The following is a 15,543-nucleotide window of genomic DNA, read 5'->3' as shown; positions in this document are numbered from 1 at the left end:
GGTACAAAAAAAGTCGCTTTGAAAGCTTTGTTCTAAAAATACTTTACGGACTTGTGTTCACGAAGGTGCAACATAATTATTTTACCACAGCATTCAGACCATGAGGTCAATTTTAATTTGCCAAACTATACACTACTACACACAACCACCCTCAAACTCAAATGATGCTCTATAACATATCTTTTGTCATCATATGTTTTGCTATTGTATTTAGTGATGTCAGCAGAGAGCAATAAAACCCCACTGATTATTGCAGAGTTAAACTGTGGTGGTGCTGAATTTAACAGCACTGTCTACCCGTTTCATACCTCTGAATGAGTGAAAACGATGGCACTGTTCTGTTAATTGTGAGTCACCAAATGCCTTCTCTACTAATTTATTATTTCATGTCTATGTTGTGTGCGAGACTGCGTGTGCACTGCATAGTCTTATCATACATATAATTTTAAATTTGCCAACTTGTTTCTTGTTAGTCCCATATTTAATCTATAAACTTTTAAATTAACTCATCACCACGTAACTTTCCCATTCCATATAAAACTACAATGCATTCTAGAAAAATACTAACAACATATTTTAAGATACCAACAAAAATACCTTGACATTTTTTTTGCCTGTAGTGTCCTGTACTATTGACACGTATTAGATGGTAAAATCTGGTATAAATACAGATTTTAAAAGTTCACATTACCATCTCATTAACTGTGTGGTCCTACTTTTATTCAGTTGAAAAGATTAATTATTGGGTGGATCACAGAGGTCAAAAAATTGTCCTTGGTCAGACAAGGCTTAGCATGAGCCTTCCGACTTCGCTGGAACCAGTCGGCTACACTACCATCTTATTTATCTTACTCACTGGGACTTCTTGATGTCAAGATCAGAAATATATCACTAAATCAATATAACTGTTTTACAATAAGAAACTAAAATGGTTTTGTGTAGTATTGTATGCGGTGCCGTCGGGCATAATATTTATTCTTGTTTGTGCACATAGATCATATATTGAAAGGCATACATCATATATCGAAAAGGACACACTCTACATTGAAATGGATTCACTGACTATTGAATTATTATTTGATGTATAGTGAAATGCATATGCTGTTTCATACACTTTATACTGAAATGTATACATTAGCTATTGAAACACATACACTATCTATTGAAACACATACACTATCTATTGAAACTCATACACTGTCTTGTGAAACTCATACACTGTCTATTGAAACACATACACTATCTATTGAAACACATACACTATTGAAACACATACACTATCAATTGAAACACATTCACTATGTATTGAAACACATACACTACTGAAACACATACACTATCTACTGAAACTCATACTCTATCTACTGAAACACATACACTATGTATTGAAACACATTCACTGTGTATTGAAACACATACACTATCTATTGAAACGCATACACTATTGAAACACATACACTCTATTGAAACGCATACACTATCTATTGAAACACGTACACTGTTTATTGAAACACATACACTATGTAGTGAAACTCATACACTATCTAGTGAAACTCATACACTATCTATTGAAACGCATTCACTATGTATTGAAACATACACTATCTATTGAAACGCATACACTCTCTATTGAAATGCATACACTATCTATTGAAACACATACACTATCTATTGAAACACATACACTATCTATTGAAACGCATACACTATCTATTGAAACACAAACACTATTGAAACACAATCACTATCTATTGAAACCCATATACTAGCTACTGAAATGCATACACTATTGAAACACACACTATCTATTGAAAAGCATGCATTTACTACTTACTATTTAAACGCATGCACTGGCGTTCAAAATTAGAATGACTGGTGGGAGCGATGTAGGTGGGCGGTTGTGACTGATGACTTTCACTAGTGAGTGTATACGTTTCAGTAGTGAGTGAGTCAATATATGATGTATGTGCACAAGCAAGGATGAATTATGTCCCTAACAGCGCCTTATTATTGTATTATTGTAAAACACCTTCCTTATTATAAAAGAAATTTATTTCTCTCACGTTTACTGTCTCCAGGCAGTGGGATATGTATTATAATTGGGGTCACTCCCGGACTTGCCATACACCCCATAGTGAGATCCTGAACCCTTGTACTGGATGTCGGATTCAGTCATTGACCGCTGTTGGTTAAAGGAGTGTTTGACTGGAGACCAGTACTGAGCTGTGGATGCCGGAGCTGAGTAGGCACTTTTTGACGGGGAAGGGGCAGTTCCTTGCCCCAGGTAGCTGTATCCACTTTTTGGAGGTGGTACATAGGACACCCTTTCCTTCCATTCGGCTGGCGGCTCTGGTCTTGTTTTCCTCTGTGCTGCTGAAATAACATTGGAAGCTATGGACTCTTGGATGTTTTGGAAGGTAAAAGCTTCATCTACGAAACCCAGAGGGTTCCTCGCTGCAGCCTGCCAAGGTGTTGGTGGCTTGTGGTCTTTATCCAGCAAAGAGCTTTGTCTTTCTACCGGTCTGTTAGTAGGCAAGAATACAGGGGTAGCGCAGGGGGAGCTGTGCTGGTAGCCTGGTGGTGATGTCCTCCTAGGCAGGATAAGTGAATGACTCCTTTGAATACCCTGGAGGGACAGATGTTAGACATTATATAATATAATATTTCTTATATGCAGTGGCACTGGAACCATTTTTAAAACAGGGGTGCTGAAAGCCATTGAACAAAACTGTAACACCTGTATATGATGGAAGTCATACAAAATTTCATTAATATTGCAAGACAGGATGCTACCACATCCCCAGCACCCCTAGTTCCAGTCTTATAATCATGTTTCTGTATATTTCATTAGGTTCTGAACCGTCATTTGACTGTTTATAAATGAAGGTCAAAGCAGGCAGAATGCTTGGATTAATGAGATATGTTTGTTATTGTTTTTCAGGTAAAGCATAGGACGTTTGGTTGTATAGTGTATGTAATGGATATTTGTGCTCGAATTACCTTGGGCAGTGTTGCAGGCATGCTGGGGTAGCAGTGGATATTCAGTAATGCTCTGACTGCCTTGTTGTAATCATGGTAAAAATGGACCTTTTTGATTCTTGAAAACCTGATTACCACGACAGGATAAATAAGTACATCCCTTCTAGTGCTTGCATCAGTACAGACATATTCGATTACATAGCCAAGCTCTGTTATATAACATTTTACAAGAAGCACAGATGAAGTGGATGTTTGAACAATGACTTATAAGGTACATTTCTTAAATAAGAAAAGTAACTGGTAATATTACTACTATGACTACCTGTTTCGGCTCTGCACAGAGACACACATAACAATGGCTCCTCATAAGGGAAAGGAAAAGAAGGAAGAACAGGTGATCAACCTCGGACCTCAGGTTGCTAAGAGCGAGAATGTTTGCAGAACCTGACACATCTTCACTTCCTTCAATGATACTTTTGTTCATGTCACTGACCTGTCTGGTGAGGAAACAATCTGCTGTGTGACAGGTGGCATGAAGGTGAAAGCTGACAGAGATGAGTCCTCTCCTTATGCTGCTATGTTGGCAGCTCAGGATGTGGCTCAGGGGTGCATGGAGCTGGGTATCACTGCCTTGCACATGAAACTGCACAGAACTGGAGGCAACAAAACCTAGACCCCCGGACCTGGTGCACAGTCTGCACTCAGAGCCCTGGCTCATTCTGGTATGAAGATCGTACTTATCGAGGATGTCACCTCGATCCCATCAGACAGCACCACAGAAAGGGTGGACGTCGCCTGTAAAACGTTTTCTGCTACTGTCAATAAAAAAAAAAAAAAACTACTATGACTGCTATTACTACTACTAATAATGAACTAATTATTAAATACATTGATATTTTTCATAATTATTGTGATCAGTCAGAGATGTTCTTATTGCAATTACTCATATTTTATTTTCTTTGTTAAGTCTTTGTTAAAGTGCTTTGATTATGATTTTATTATGAGATCAGTTTCCCTTTGTTTCGCCAACAATAAAAAGATATGTACTAGAAGATGCTACCAACAACAAACACAAAAATAATTTGGCTGATCAAGCACCTTGTGACAGGGAGAGCCCTGTCGCTGGTTCCTGTGTAAATGTGTGCAGCTGGGACGTGGAACAGGAGAGGCGTTGCTGTGCTCGTCTGGCGCTGAGCTGATTGTGAGGTCCGGATCGGCAGGGGTGTCCAGGAAGGCTGCACGGAGATCAGAAAGGGTCTTCACCACAGCTCAAGGCTAGTTGCTACACAGACAGGTGCTGAGCGAAAGCTTGCACTTGTTGACAGTAAGGAGGAGAGTGTCCTCTCCACAGAATTAACTACTAAAGAACCCTTCAACTGCAAGACGGTGATCGTGAAGGCATTGCTCAGCGATGGCCGTCTGAGGGATGCTCGGACTCGGGGAGCCCAGAAGTAGGTTAGTTTAGGAAATACGGAGCGCCATTTGTGCCAAAACTATCCGGCTTTTAGTTTGTCAAATTGTTTGTTAATTCGTGAATTTGTCAATTTGTTTTTCAATCTGAGAATTGCTGAATTCTTCCGTCTCACTGCACGCAAAGCATTGTGGTATATAGAGTTAGGCAAAAAAAAAAATTCTATGGAGAGTCAATGCAGGCGTATGAAATGTTGATGGTTTTCGCCATGTTAAAAAAATGCATCCAACTTTTCACATTTGACCAAGGCCTTTTGAAGAAAACTACAACATTAGCAAATTACGTAGTTATTATGAAAAATTCTATTTTCTGAGCACTGTCCCATTCGTTGGCACATGCACAGAAACATTGCTCTGAAGAAGCGTATTGATTAAATCATTTAACAGTCCGGTAACACCGGTTACTTTAGAAATATATAACATTACAACATAAAATATTAGACACAGCAATATAGTACAGTAAACAAACTACCAGATTTTTTTTTTTAACATAGCGAAAACCAGCAACATTATGTATGCCTGCATTGACTCTCCACAGAATTTTTTTGCCTAACTCTCTATATACCACAATGCTTTTCACGCAGTGAGACGGAATCAGCAGAGTCAAGTATCTAGTTAAATAGAATATATTTTGAAACGGCCTTCTAAATATTTTTGGCTGAAGCAGTTTTAAGTAAGGCTGGATTCTCATTGATTAAAATATTAATTCCATTGGCTAGAAAGGTTGCAGTGTTTTCGGCACAGTATAAGATTGACAGCTAGAAGTTTGTCTGGTTGTTGGGAAGTTTGTCTGGTTGATTGGAAATTTGTAGGTCGGTACAGCCTTTCGTCTTAATCAATTTACAAATTAATTAATGGATTATTAGATGAATTAACAAATACATTTATGAATTGACACATTTATGGACAAATTGCTGGACAAATTGACCAATTCACAAACTGACAAATTCACGAATTAACAAACAAATTGACAAACCAACGGCCGGATAGTTTTGGCACAAATGGCGCTCCATAAGGGAAGCTTGATCCTGGAGAGAGAGGGCTTTTATTGTGTAGTAGGTTCCTGGACCGAGAGATCTCATTTAGTGAGATTGTTTTGTTTTCTTTATTTAATGTGACACTAGGGCTACCATTGTTGGTACCCTAGTATCAGCACTTGTGTTTATTAAATATGCGTGCCTGTGCAGCGTGCCGACACCCAATGCTCTGTGTCTGCCTCAGTGTTGTTCAGTGATGACCCACTCACGTAACAAACCCAGTTACAACCTTACCACAAAACAAACTGCATTTTAGTAATTTCAATAAGAAGCAATCAGAATGATTGTAAACATCGTAAAATGGTAAGTGGACAGTAAAAATAAAGAAAGAGAAATGGTACATTTTAAACTTGGGCTTTTGTGTGTTCTATTGCATGGCTACAATCAGGCAGATGCTATGTACCATATCATTCTGCCAACTTGAGCAAAGGTGCGTGTTTGCCTTTAAGAGAGCTGTACAAGTGCCTGTCGACACGTTCCCGCCAGAGAATGCGTAAAGTGCAGCATGTGACCTTCTCATGCTAACAACTATTTTTTAAATAACCTGCAGTTTAATGTAGTGCCAGATATAAACACTTTAATAGGTTAACCTGCCTACCCAATGTCAAACTACTGACTTTTAAATTAAAAATAGCCAATAACGATATTTCCAATAAATAAAAAAGTATCCACCAGCCCACACATGTGACCAATAACTTTTTTTTTAACCACAAAACCTGCCAGTTTTTATATTAGAACAATATATGAATTGAGTGTTATCTTCTAGGGAAGGTGCCCATGCTCTGGTAAGGTCAGCAAGACTTGACAAGAAAATAATTCCAATGTAATTACATATGAACTAAACTTGATCCCCCGCCCCCACCCCCCACCTGCTCTATAGCACTATTTAGTCTTCCAACCATAATGGGACATCTGACAAACACCAACTCTCTATTAGCAAAACTGTCAAATACTAATTTACAACACATACCACACCTCTGGAAAGTTTCATTTGAATGCTAACATGGATCAGGAATAAAATGTGGGTATAAGTAGTATTTGTTTTAATGGAATCCCCTCTTTTAAACTAGATACGTCTTTTCTTCAGCCAGGATTACCACAATAATTAAAAAACTTCAAAACTTTAGAAGCATGGTGAATGGTGAATGACCTTTAACATCAGTTGAAAACTGAACTTCAGAGGGGTCCTAATACAGTATAGCCTATTTTAAATGGTACTAGCTTTGTGTTACAGACTATGTTCAACATTTACAAGGTTTTAAGGGGAGCATATATTCATTTTTATAACACTGATCTGTGATACTCAATTGCAAAGCCAAAGCCATTTGATGGACCTATGGAAGGAAGGAAACACTGAAATATGAGGTGTTTGCTGCCACCATCTGGTACAGCAAAGCAAAAACGGATCCTTGAAACATAACTCTTATTACAACCACATCCTATCAGAACTGCGATAGTTGATTTTCTTCGTTGGGAAAAACTTGGACTTGCAATTAAGTATTTAGCTGCAAGAGCATTATTAATGTAGTCACCATATATCTGCATCCTTGTTTGTTGTGTTTTATGTTATTATAAAATAATGCATATCTATTTTTAGATGTCCACCATGGAGAAGATTCTATTTTGTCCAGCTGCACTGCTCATAAGCTGACACTTCTGCACAAAAACAACTTAGTTGTTCACGATGGACATTCACATGTAGAACATGCTCAGTTGTTCTAATAAAATCGTACTTTATCTACCCTCACAATTATAGAAAAAATGAGTTTTATAGATAAGGACCAAATATTTTTGAGACAAAAATTAAACGTTATAAAAAAGTAGACAAACATTAGTGCCTTCATTATTGTAATGATGAAGGGTAGAAATTTTATAGTCATGTATGATGGTGATTACATCTCTTTTCCACATACAGGGGCCGATGTAAGGATACATGCAAAGTGATTTGCAGCTGCAAAACACCCATATTGCTCCAAACAAATGTGTTTAGTTGGTGTAAAGTGGGATTTTTCAGCCATTTTAGCCATGAAGAATGGTTTTCGCCTAGCGTTCTGCACCTGCTATCAAATTAGCACTTTGCCATTGTTTATTCCATTTAAATGATATTAAAATGTATTCAAATGAAAAAACGACCATGGCATTTGGCGGGGATCTGGAATACTAAGCAAACATTATAATGGCATGTAGGATTTTGCCTTGACTTGGGCAATTGCTGACCTTGCAAAAACGTTGCACCTCCTATTACAAGGTGCAAACCATTGTATCAGTGAGTAATTAAGAGCTGTATAAAACCACACACCATCAGAGACCTGTCATTGGCCTCAGGATGGCTGCTGTGGTACACTTGGCTCTTGGCTCTTGTTGAGAACAGGCAAGAAACCCTTCGGAGAAGAAGGGCTGGACGGAGAAGACCCAGCATATTCAAACCCAGAGTCACTTTGTTTGGCATGGATTGGCCTCTCTGCTTGCCTCTCCAGCGGTGATGTGGATGACAGCCTTCCTGCTGCATGCCTGTGCTGCGTTGCGAATTTCGCTTTTGTTCGCGCAGGTCCTTCCACCTTATCATCACCTGGTTGACTGTCCTGTTAACACCGACAGCATTTCTCCACTATAGAGGATAATATGGCATCTTTAGTAGCATAACTGAAGCTGGCTGAGGCTTTTCCAAATACCTGAATTTCACGCTGAGTGACCTCAGCCATAAAGACTCTCAGCTCTTCAGAAAACTTGTATTTTCTTTTCCGTGTGCCAAGAGGACTTTGCTGCCCTTCCTCTGACATATTTATTTGGTTTTGTTTGATTTTCCTGCTCTACAAATCTCATACAGCGCTTACTGCTCTTTGTACTCCTAACTCACCTTATCTTTTAGCTGTAAGTGCGGCCGCTAAATATCCCGATGCACAGGCAGCGCTCATTGCGACTCTCATTATCATGATTGCAGCTCATTATTTGTGCGTGTTGAGTAATTTGCATTGCTCTTAAGCTTACATAGGCCACAGTGCAAAATAATTGCCTGGCCGCTAGGCCTTTTAGATTTTGCAGCCGCAATTGTTTAATTGCACCTATCCTTACATCAGCCCCATAACCTCTTGCTAGTATCAAGCTAATGTTTATTTAGTTCACAGAGTCACTTAGTGGCAATGGGAATAGGCTTACAGTATGTCCGCATATGAAACGATAGGTTGCGGATGCAAACCCGATTCCCTGAAAGAGAAAATAACCATTAACAAATGGGACATTGCCGTCAGGCAGTAGGGATTGGCTGAGCTTTATAGCAAAGCTGCCGATAGGCCTCTGTGCGAGCTGCCGTGGAAGCCCGCCCCCCTGGGAGCTTACTATACGCAGCGCGCAGAGACTCTCCTCCTCTTTTGCTCTTCGGGCCGAGAAGGCTTCCGGAGCGACCTCGCGGGTTAATGGTTATTTTCTCTTTCAGGGAACCGGGGTTGCATCCGCAACCTATCGTTCCCTTTCAATTCGAAAATAACCATTAACGTAGGTGAACAGTGTACCCAAGCTGTCGCGAGGGAGGATTCTCGGCAGTAGGACAGACTTACGTCATAACGCAACTGCGTAGGCAATACATCTAGGCATATGCGGAGCTGCGCCTCAGCGTCTATGCTCGCAATGACACCTGTCCTAAGGTGGGGTATCAGACACTACATTGGCATCCTGAGGTGCCATAGAGTGTAGTACAGATGCTCCAAATAATGGAGCAGAGGAATCCAGCAAGTTTAATCTGTAAAACCTCATAAAGGTATGAGGTGTAGCCCAAATGGCTGCCGCGCAAATATCAGACACTGGCACCCCTCTAAAGAGGGCCCAGGACATTGCCATACTCCTAGTGGAATGCGCCTCCAACTGCCCTGGCGGTGGAAGGCCTGCAGACTCATAGGCTAATTTAATAGCATCTACTATCCAGTGGGAAAGGCGTTGCTTTGACAATGGCTGACCCAACTTAGAACCATGGCATATGAACCGTTGTTCTGTTTGCCTCACAGTCTTTGTACGGTCAATATAACACCTCAATCCCCGCACAGGGCAGAGCATGTGTAACCGTTGTTCCTCTGGAGAGGAAAAGGGAGGAGGATGGAACACCATCAACTCGACCGGCTGGTTCATATGGAACGGGGATATAACCTTTGGCAGAAAGGCTGGATTTGTACGCATGGAGACCTTAGAACCGTCTCCTGTGAAGCGAATACATGAAGGGTGCACTGACAGCGCATGTAATTCACTGGCGCGTTTTGCTGACACTACCGACAGCAAAAACGCGGTTTTCATAGACATGAGCTTCATATCCACTGAGTGGAGAGGCTCAAACAGTGCCTTGGTAAGGGCTTCTAGCACCACGTCAAGGCTCCATGACGGTAAGTTGGTCACTCTTGGAGGTCGCAAGCGTCTTGCGCCTAAGGAACTGAGATGCCAAAAAATGGCAACCCGGTGATAATCCGTCAATGCGTACATGGCAGGCTGATATAAGTGTAGAGGGAGATTTCCCTTCATCTAACAGTTTCTGCAGAAACTGTAATATTACTGCCATAGGACAAGATATTGGGTCATGGCCCCCAGCCAGACACCAATCTTGGAACAACTGGAGGGCACTCTGGTGCTCTGAATGGTCGAGATCACTGCTGTCGAAAGCGATAAGGCTGACAGGCGCTCCCGTTCAGGGGCCAAGCCCATAGCTGCATGAGCTTGGGGCTCGGGTGCCAAAACCGACCTTCAGCCTGGGACAGTAGGTCTGCTCGCAGGGGAAGCTCCCGCGGTTGACCATGCAGTAACTGCAACATGCTCGGGAACCACCCTCTCCGAGGCCACCGAGGAGCGATCAGAATCACTGTCGCTCGCTCTACCATGACCTTCTCTAAGAAGGCGGGGAGCATCAGAGTCGGTGGAAAAGCATACAGGAGGACTGGCGGCCAATTGTGAGCCAGTGTGTCGACTCCTAGGGGGCTGTCGGGATCCCTCACCGAGAACCATAGGGGGCAGTGCGTGGTCTCTCGCGAAGCGAAGAGATCTACCTGCGCTCTGCTGAACCATTCCCAGATGCGCTCTACCACCTGAGAGTGGAGACGCTATTCTCCTGCAAGAGGGCCTCCTCTGGATAGGAGGTCCGCTGCGTAATTGACTCTGCCCGGTAGGTGAACCGCACTCAGAGAGGTCAAGCGCGGCTGTGCCCATAGCAACAGCCGTGCTACCATTCGATGAAGGCGGAGGGACCGCAGGCCGCCCTGGCGGTTGATGTACGCCACAACCGTGGTGTTGTCCGACCACACCAACACATGGTTGTCTAGAAGCACTGGCAAGAAGTGCCGGAGGGCAAGGTCCACTGCTCTGAGTTCCAGAGCGTTGATGTGGGCTGACCTCCAGGATCCTGACCACACTCCGTGGGTCCCTGAACCGTTCCAGACTGCTCCCCAACCTCGGTTGGAAGCGTCGATCGTAACCACTTCCCTCTGGAAGATGGGACCCAGGCGAACACCCTTGCGGATGTTTGCCGGAACTTTCCACCAGCGTAGTGCTTCCTAGCAGGTTCAGGATACCATCAACCTGGGGTGTTTGTCTCTCCGTGGATGTAACGCGAAGGCATTGAACCAGGCCTGTAGAGGTCTCTGGTGTAATAAGCCCAAGGGAAGGGCTTGTGAGGCAGCAGCCATCAGCCCCAGCATGCGCTGACACAGCTCCATGCTGATTGTTTCTCTCAGCCTGAACAGGGAGAGACACCGTTCCAGCGAGGCAACTCTTTGTGTCGACAAGGTCGCTTCCATGGACACTGAGTCCAGATGCAACCCCACGAACTCGGTCTGTTGGCTTGGCACGAGGTGGCTCTTCTATGAATTGACCTTCAGACCCAGCCACTGAAGATGGTTTGTAACCATCACTGTGTGCTGTGCCAGCTGCTCCTTTGACTGCGCGCAGACAAGCCAGTCGTCCAGATAGTTCAGCAGTCAGACACCTTGAGCCCGCAAAGGGGCTAAAATGGCGTCCATATATTTTGAAAAGGTTCGAGGAGCTAGAGACAGACTGAATGGGAGGACACAAAACTCGTACACCCTGCTCTGGATACTTCCTGTGACCTGGGCAGATGTCTACGCATCTGTCAGGTCCGCGGTGGTAAACCAGTCGCCGTGCCGGACTGACTGGATGATGTGCCTGTGCGTAAGCATCCTGAACGATAACCACCGTAGGTATCTGTTCAGTACTCGCAGATTTAAAATAGGGCGGAACCCGCCGTCCTTTTTGGGCACTAGGAAGTATTTGGAATAGAACCCCTGGTCGAAAGAGCAGGGTCTACTTGTTGAATGGCACGCTTCCTGAGCAGTGCCTGTATCTCTGCATTCAGAGCTGAGGACTGAACCGAGTCCTTCTCTGCAGTTACGACCACCCCCCTGAAGGGGGGAGGCTTTAACCGGAACTGGTCTTGTGCACCCAGATGTCGTTGGCGCACTGTTGCCAGAACTGGAGCTGTGGAACAGTGTAGGGGTGGGCTAATATCTGCCTGGGTGTCTCAGGGCTGCTTTGGCTGCTCACGCTCACGAGGGGCCTGATCGGAGCCACGAGGACGTGACCTGCCACCCCCGCTAGGGCGCCATATTATGTGCCGCAGTTGTGTAACCCCAAGCTGCACTAATAGACCTGCGGGGGGGGGGTCTTACCACCCCCTGGTCGCGCCTGCTGTTGTGGCGGTGCCTTGCGCCAGGAACCGTTTGCTTGGCCACATTTTGGCCATTTGCTGCGACACCTCTCGTGCTTTGATGGAGCGTTGTAGCATCTCCTCTACTACCGGACCAAACCTGTGTCCGGGAGTGATTGGAGCGTCCAGCAAGGGGGCCTTGTCAGGCTCCTGCACTCTCGCCTGCGAGAGCCAGAGCTGTCTTCTGGCCACCACCATTGAAGCAATGCTCCTGCCCTGAGCCCGCGCGTTAAGCTAGGCTAACCTTACCAGCAGCTGGCCGACCATGTCTAGCTCGCTTCTGAGGGCCGCAGAAGGGCACTCAGGAAGGTCTCTAATTAGTGCCGCCTGGTAGGCTGTCAGTAGACTGGCTACGTTAGACAGTCTGACTGCCTCCGTGGCCGCAGAATACCCTTTCTTTAGGTGTATCTCTGTGGTCCTGCACTGTTTATTAGGACACGCTGGGTCCTTAGTAATCCCAGACAGTGTCGACGTTTTCACCAACGCGGCGAATGTAGCGGCCACCGGTGGAAAGGACGCTAGGCCAGCCTTGCTGGCCCCCTGCATAGTAAAGGCCGAAGCCTTGCGAGACGTCGCAGGAGCAGACGCCGGAGCCCCCCAAGTAGACTGCACCTCTTTAACAAAGTCCGGGAATGCTGTGAGCATCCTGGACTGACAGGACTGGGCCGAAGGCGATTCAAACAGAGATCGCCGTGAAAGCTCTGTCTGGGGCCAATCAATACCCAAGTGGCGGGTTGCTCTGTCAACCACAGACCACTTAGGGTCGTCAGTGTTCATCGGCTCGGGCTCAGCATCCTGGTCCGAGTGGTGGGAGACTACCTCAGCCTCTACACTGTCCCCTTCCAGGATGTCAGAATCTGCAGTCTCCCTGGCGGCTTCGCAGTGGACGACAGCGGGGCTGAGACAGTGTGGGAAGATCCCGGTGATGCCCACCCACTGACTTCTTGGCCCTTTGTCGAAGGGTGCATGTCTGAAAGACAGCACAGAGACTGCAAAAAGTCCTATCCGCCAGCGCGGATGAGGCGTGCTCCGGCTCGAGACATGCCACGCACTCCTCATGAGGGTCACTGGCAGGCAGCTTAGCCTGGCAGGACGTGCATCGGTGAAAGCCCAACATCTTGTGCGAGCACGGCACCGTAAACATTGACCGAACGCCAAGCGTCGACTCGAGAACGTCAAACAGCAAGCGGCAGAGCACCGATGCGTCGAGCGTATAGCGTCAAGGCGTCATGCATCGAGAGTGTGGCGGCGAAGCGCCGAGCATCGAGGCGGCAATCGTCGAGGACGTGGCGTTGAAGTGCCAAGCGTCGAGCGTCGAGCCTCGAAGCGCCGAGCATCGAGCGTCGAAGCGCCGAGCGTCGAAGCGCCGAGCGTCGAAGCGCCGAGCATCGAGCGTCGAAGCGCCGAGCGTCGAGCACGTGCCGTCGAAGCACTGAGCGTCAAGCGTCGACACACCGAGCATCGAGCGTCGAAGCCTTCGAAGCGCAGAGCGCGTAGCGAAGAGGCGCCGAGCGTTGAGCACGTGGCATCGAAGTGCCGAGTGTCGAAGCACCAAGCGCCGAGCACGTGGCATCGAAGCGCCGAGCGTCGAGCGTCGAAGCACCGAGCGCATAGCGTCGAGGCGCCGAGCGTCGAGCACATGGCGTCGAAGCGCCGAGAGCGTTGCGTCGAGATGCCGAGCGTCGAGCACACGACGTCGAAGCGCCGAGTGTCGAGCGTATAGCGTCGACGTTGAGCACTGAGTCCCAAGCGCGGAAGCGCTACACCGAGCACCGAAGCGCTGACACCTCACAGAGCGAGTACTGAGCGTCGAGATGCTAGCACAAGACGCATAAGCGTCAGCTGACCCGCAGAGCGCAGACGCTGGTGCTTGTACAGTGTCTTATTTGGTGTTAATACTTACCTAGGTGCTAATGGGAGTATGTGCTTGGTGGTCATCATCTTTTTGGTGAAAAGGTTTTTTTTTTTTTTATTATTATTCTGGAACGCTGCAGTGAGTGCTTGGTGTACTGTAGAAGGGACTGTAGGGCAAGCCGTACAGCTACCACGCGGTGGGGAACACACAGCAGTGGAAGATTCTAGAGGGCTGCAAAGCAGACTCCACACACACACACACACACACGGTCTAGCCAGGCGAGATCGACTGCAATGTGTGCGTGGCAAAGACAACGACGCGCGTCAAAATGTATATATTTATAAATCTGAAATAGAAATATATACAACCCAAAAACACACAATATAATAATTATATTTATAATAATATTATAAATAATAGGAGAAGACAGAGACCACAAGGTTAAACAAAAACACGATGCCGAAGCAAAGCGTGAAGGATATATATAAAGTAATATATAAAATATATAACACAATTATGTAATCCAATAACCAATAATAAACGTACTGAAATAAACTTGGAGAAGGGGCCAAAACCAGTTTCTCAAGCCTAAGCTTTGTGAGTACAATCAGTACGAGCTCTAGTACCTACCGCTACCGATGTTGAAGACAAAAGAGGAAGAGAGTCTCTGCGCGCTGCGTATAGTAAGCTCCCAGGGGGGCGGGCTTACACGACAGCTCGCACAGAGGCCTATCGGCAGCTTTGTATAAAGCTCAGCCAATCCCTACTGCCTGACGGCAATGTCCCATACGTTAATGGTTATTTTCAAATTGAAAGGGAACTACCTTTAAAGGATTTAACCAAACTAGTAAGCCAACTAGGTCTGATTTCTGAGGAAATCCATGGAAGAGTGAACAATGGATGAATGTAGCAATAACAGTTAAAATTGAACATTATCACATGATCATTACATTTTAGAATTCATTGGGTAGAAATGTGTTTAAAAAAAAAGCATATACAGTAATATCTAGTCATAATACCGTTAAGAAATATGAAACCAAACGCAGTAATGTTACTACTCCAAAGTGATATTATCAGTTCAGTTTTAAAACCCTATGCTTTTGACCCTGTTACTACTGCTTTAACAACAGTAGGTATCAGTAGCAAACATTACTGCCTTTTTAGCCCTTACTTGACAGGCTGGACACTGTGTAACAGGCTATATAAAAGCAACGGCAAGCTTTTATAGGCAGCGGCAGTGTGTGACATGATTAATGCTCTAGGACTGAATGTTGAATTAATGCCAGTGACCAGCTGTTACCAAGAGTCTTAGACAGGGAGGTGAACAATGTTTTTCTTTGTTGACTGGCATAGTCCAGAAAACCCATGACAGCTTACCCAGTCAGTATCAAGCATATCCATTTTCTGATTAAACTGTAAAGTAATGCTTAATTTTTACAAGAAAATGTACAAGGTGTGGCCACTTAATTATGAACTATTTTGGTAATAAAGCCATTATAAGTCATAGA

At 44.9% G+C, this 15,543-nt stretch overlaps 1 protein-coding gene and 1 pseudogene across 1 annotated transcript in view; one reads left to right on the top strand and one right to left on the bottom strand.

Annotated features, from left to right (window-relative positions):
* Positions 1-1,842: 1,842 nt before the first annotated feature.
* Positions 1,843-15,543, bottom strand: part of LOC121295443 (synaptopodin-2-like) — a 47,547-nt gene continuing 33,846 nt past the window's right edge. Inside the window, exon 5 of the mRNA XM_041220058.1 lies at positions 1,843-2,626. Within this exon, the coding sequence (XP_041075992.1) occupies positions 2,066-2,626 (561 nt within the window). The 3' untranslated portion in view covers positions 1,843-2,065. The remainder of the gene's footprint in view (positions 2,627-15,543) is intronic.
* LOC121295449 lies at positions 2,681-4,490 on the top strand (annotated as a pseudogene).

The sequence above is a fragment of the Polyodon spathula genome, chromosome 2, assembly GCF_017654505.1.
Source record: "Polyodon spathula isolate WHYD16114869_AA chromosome 2, ASM1765450v1, whole genome shotgun sequence".
NCBI lineage: Eukaryota > Metazoa > Chordata > Actinopteri > Acipenseriformes > Polyodontidae > Polyodon > Polyodon spathula.
Note: the sequence above shows the minus strand (reverse complement) of the source record. Positions and strands in the feature narration are given on the sequence as shown.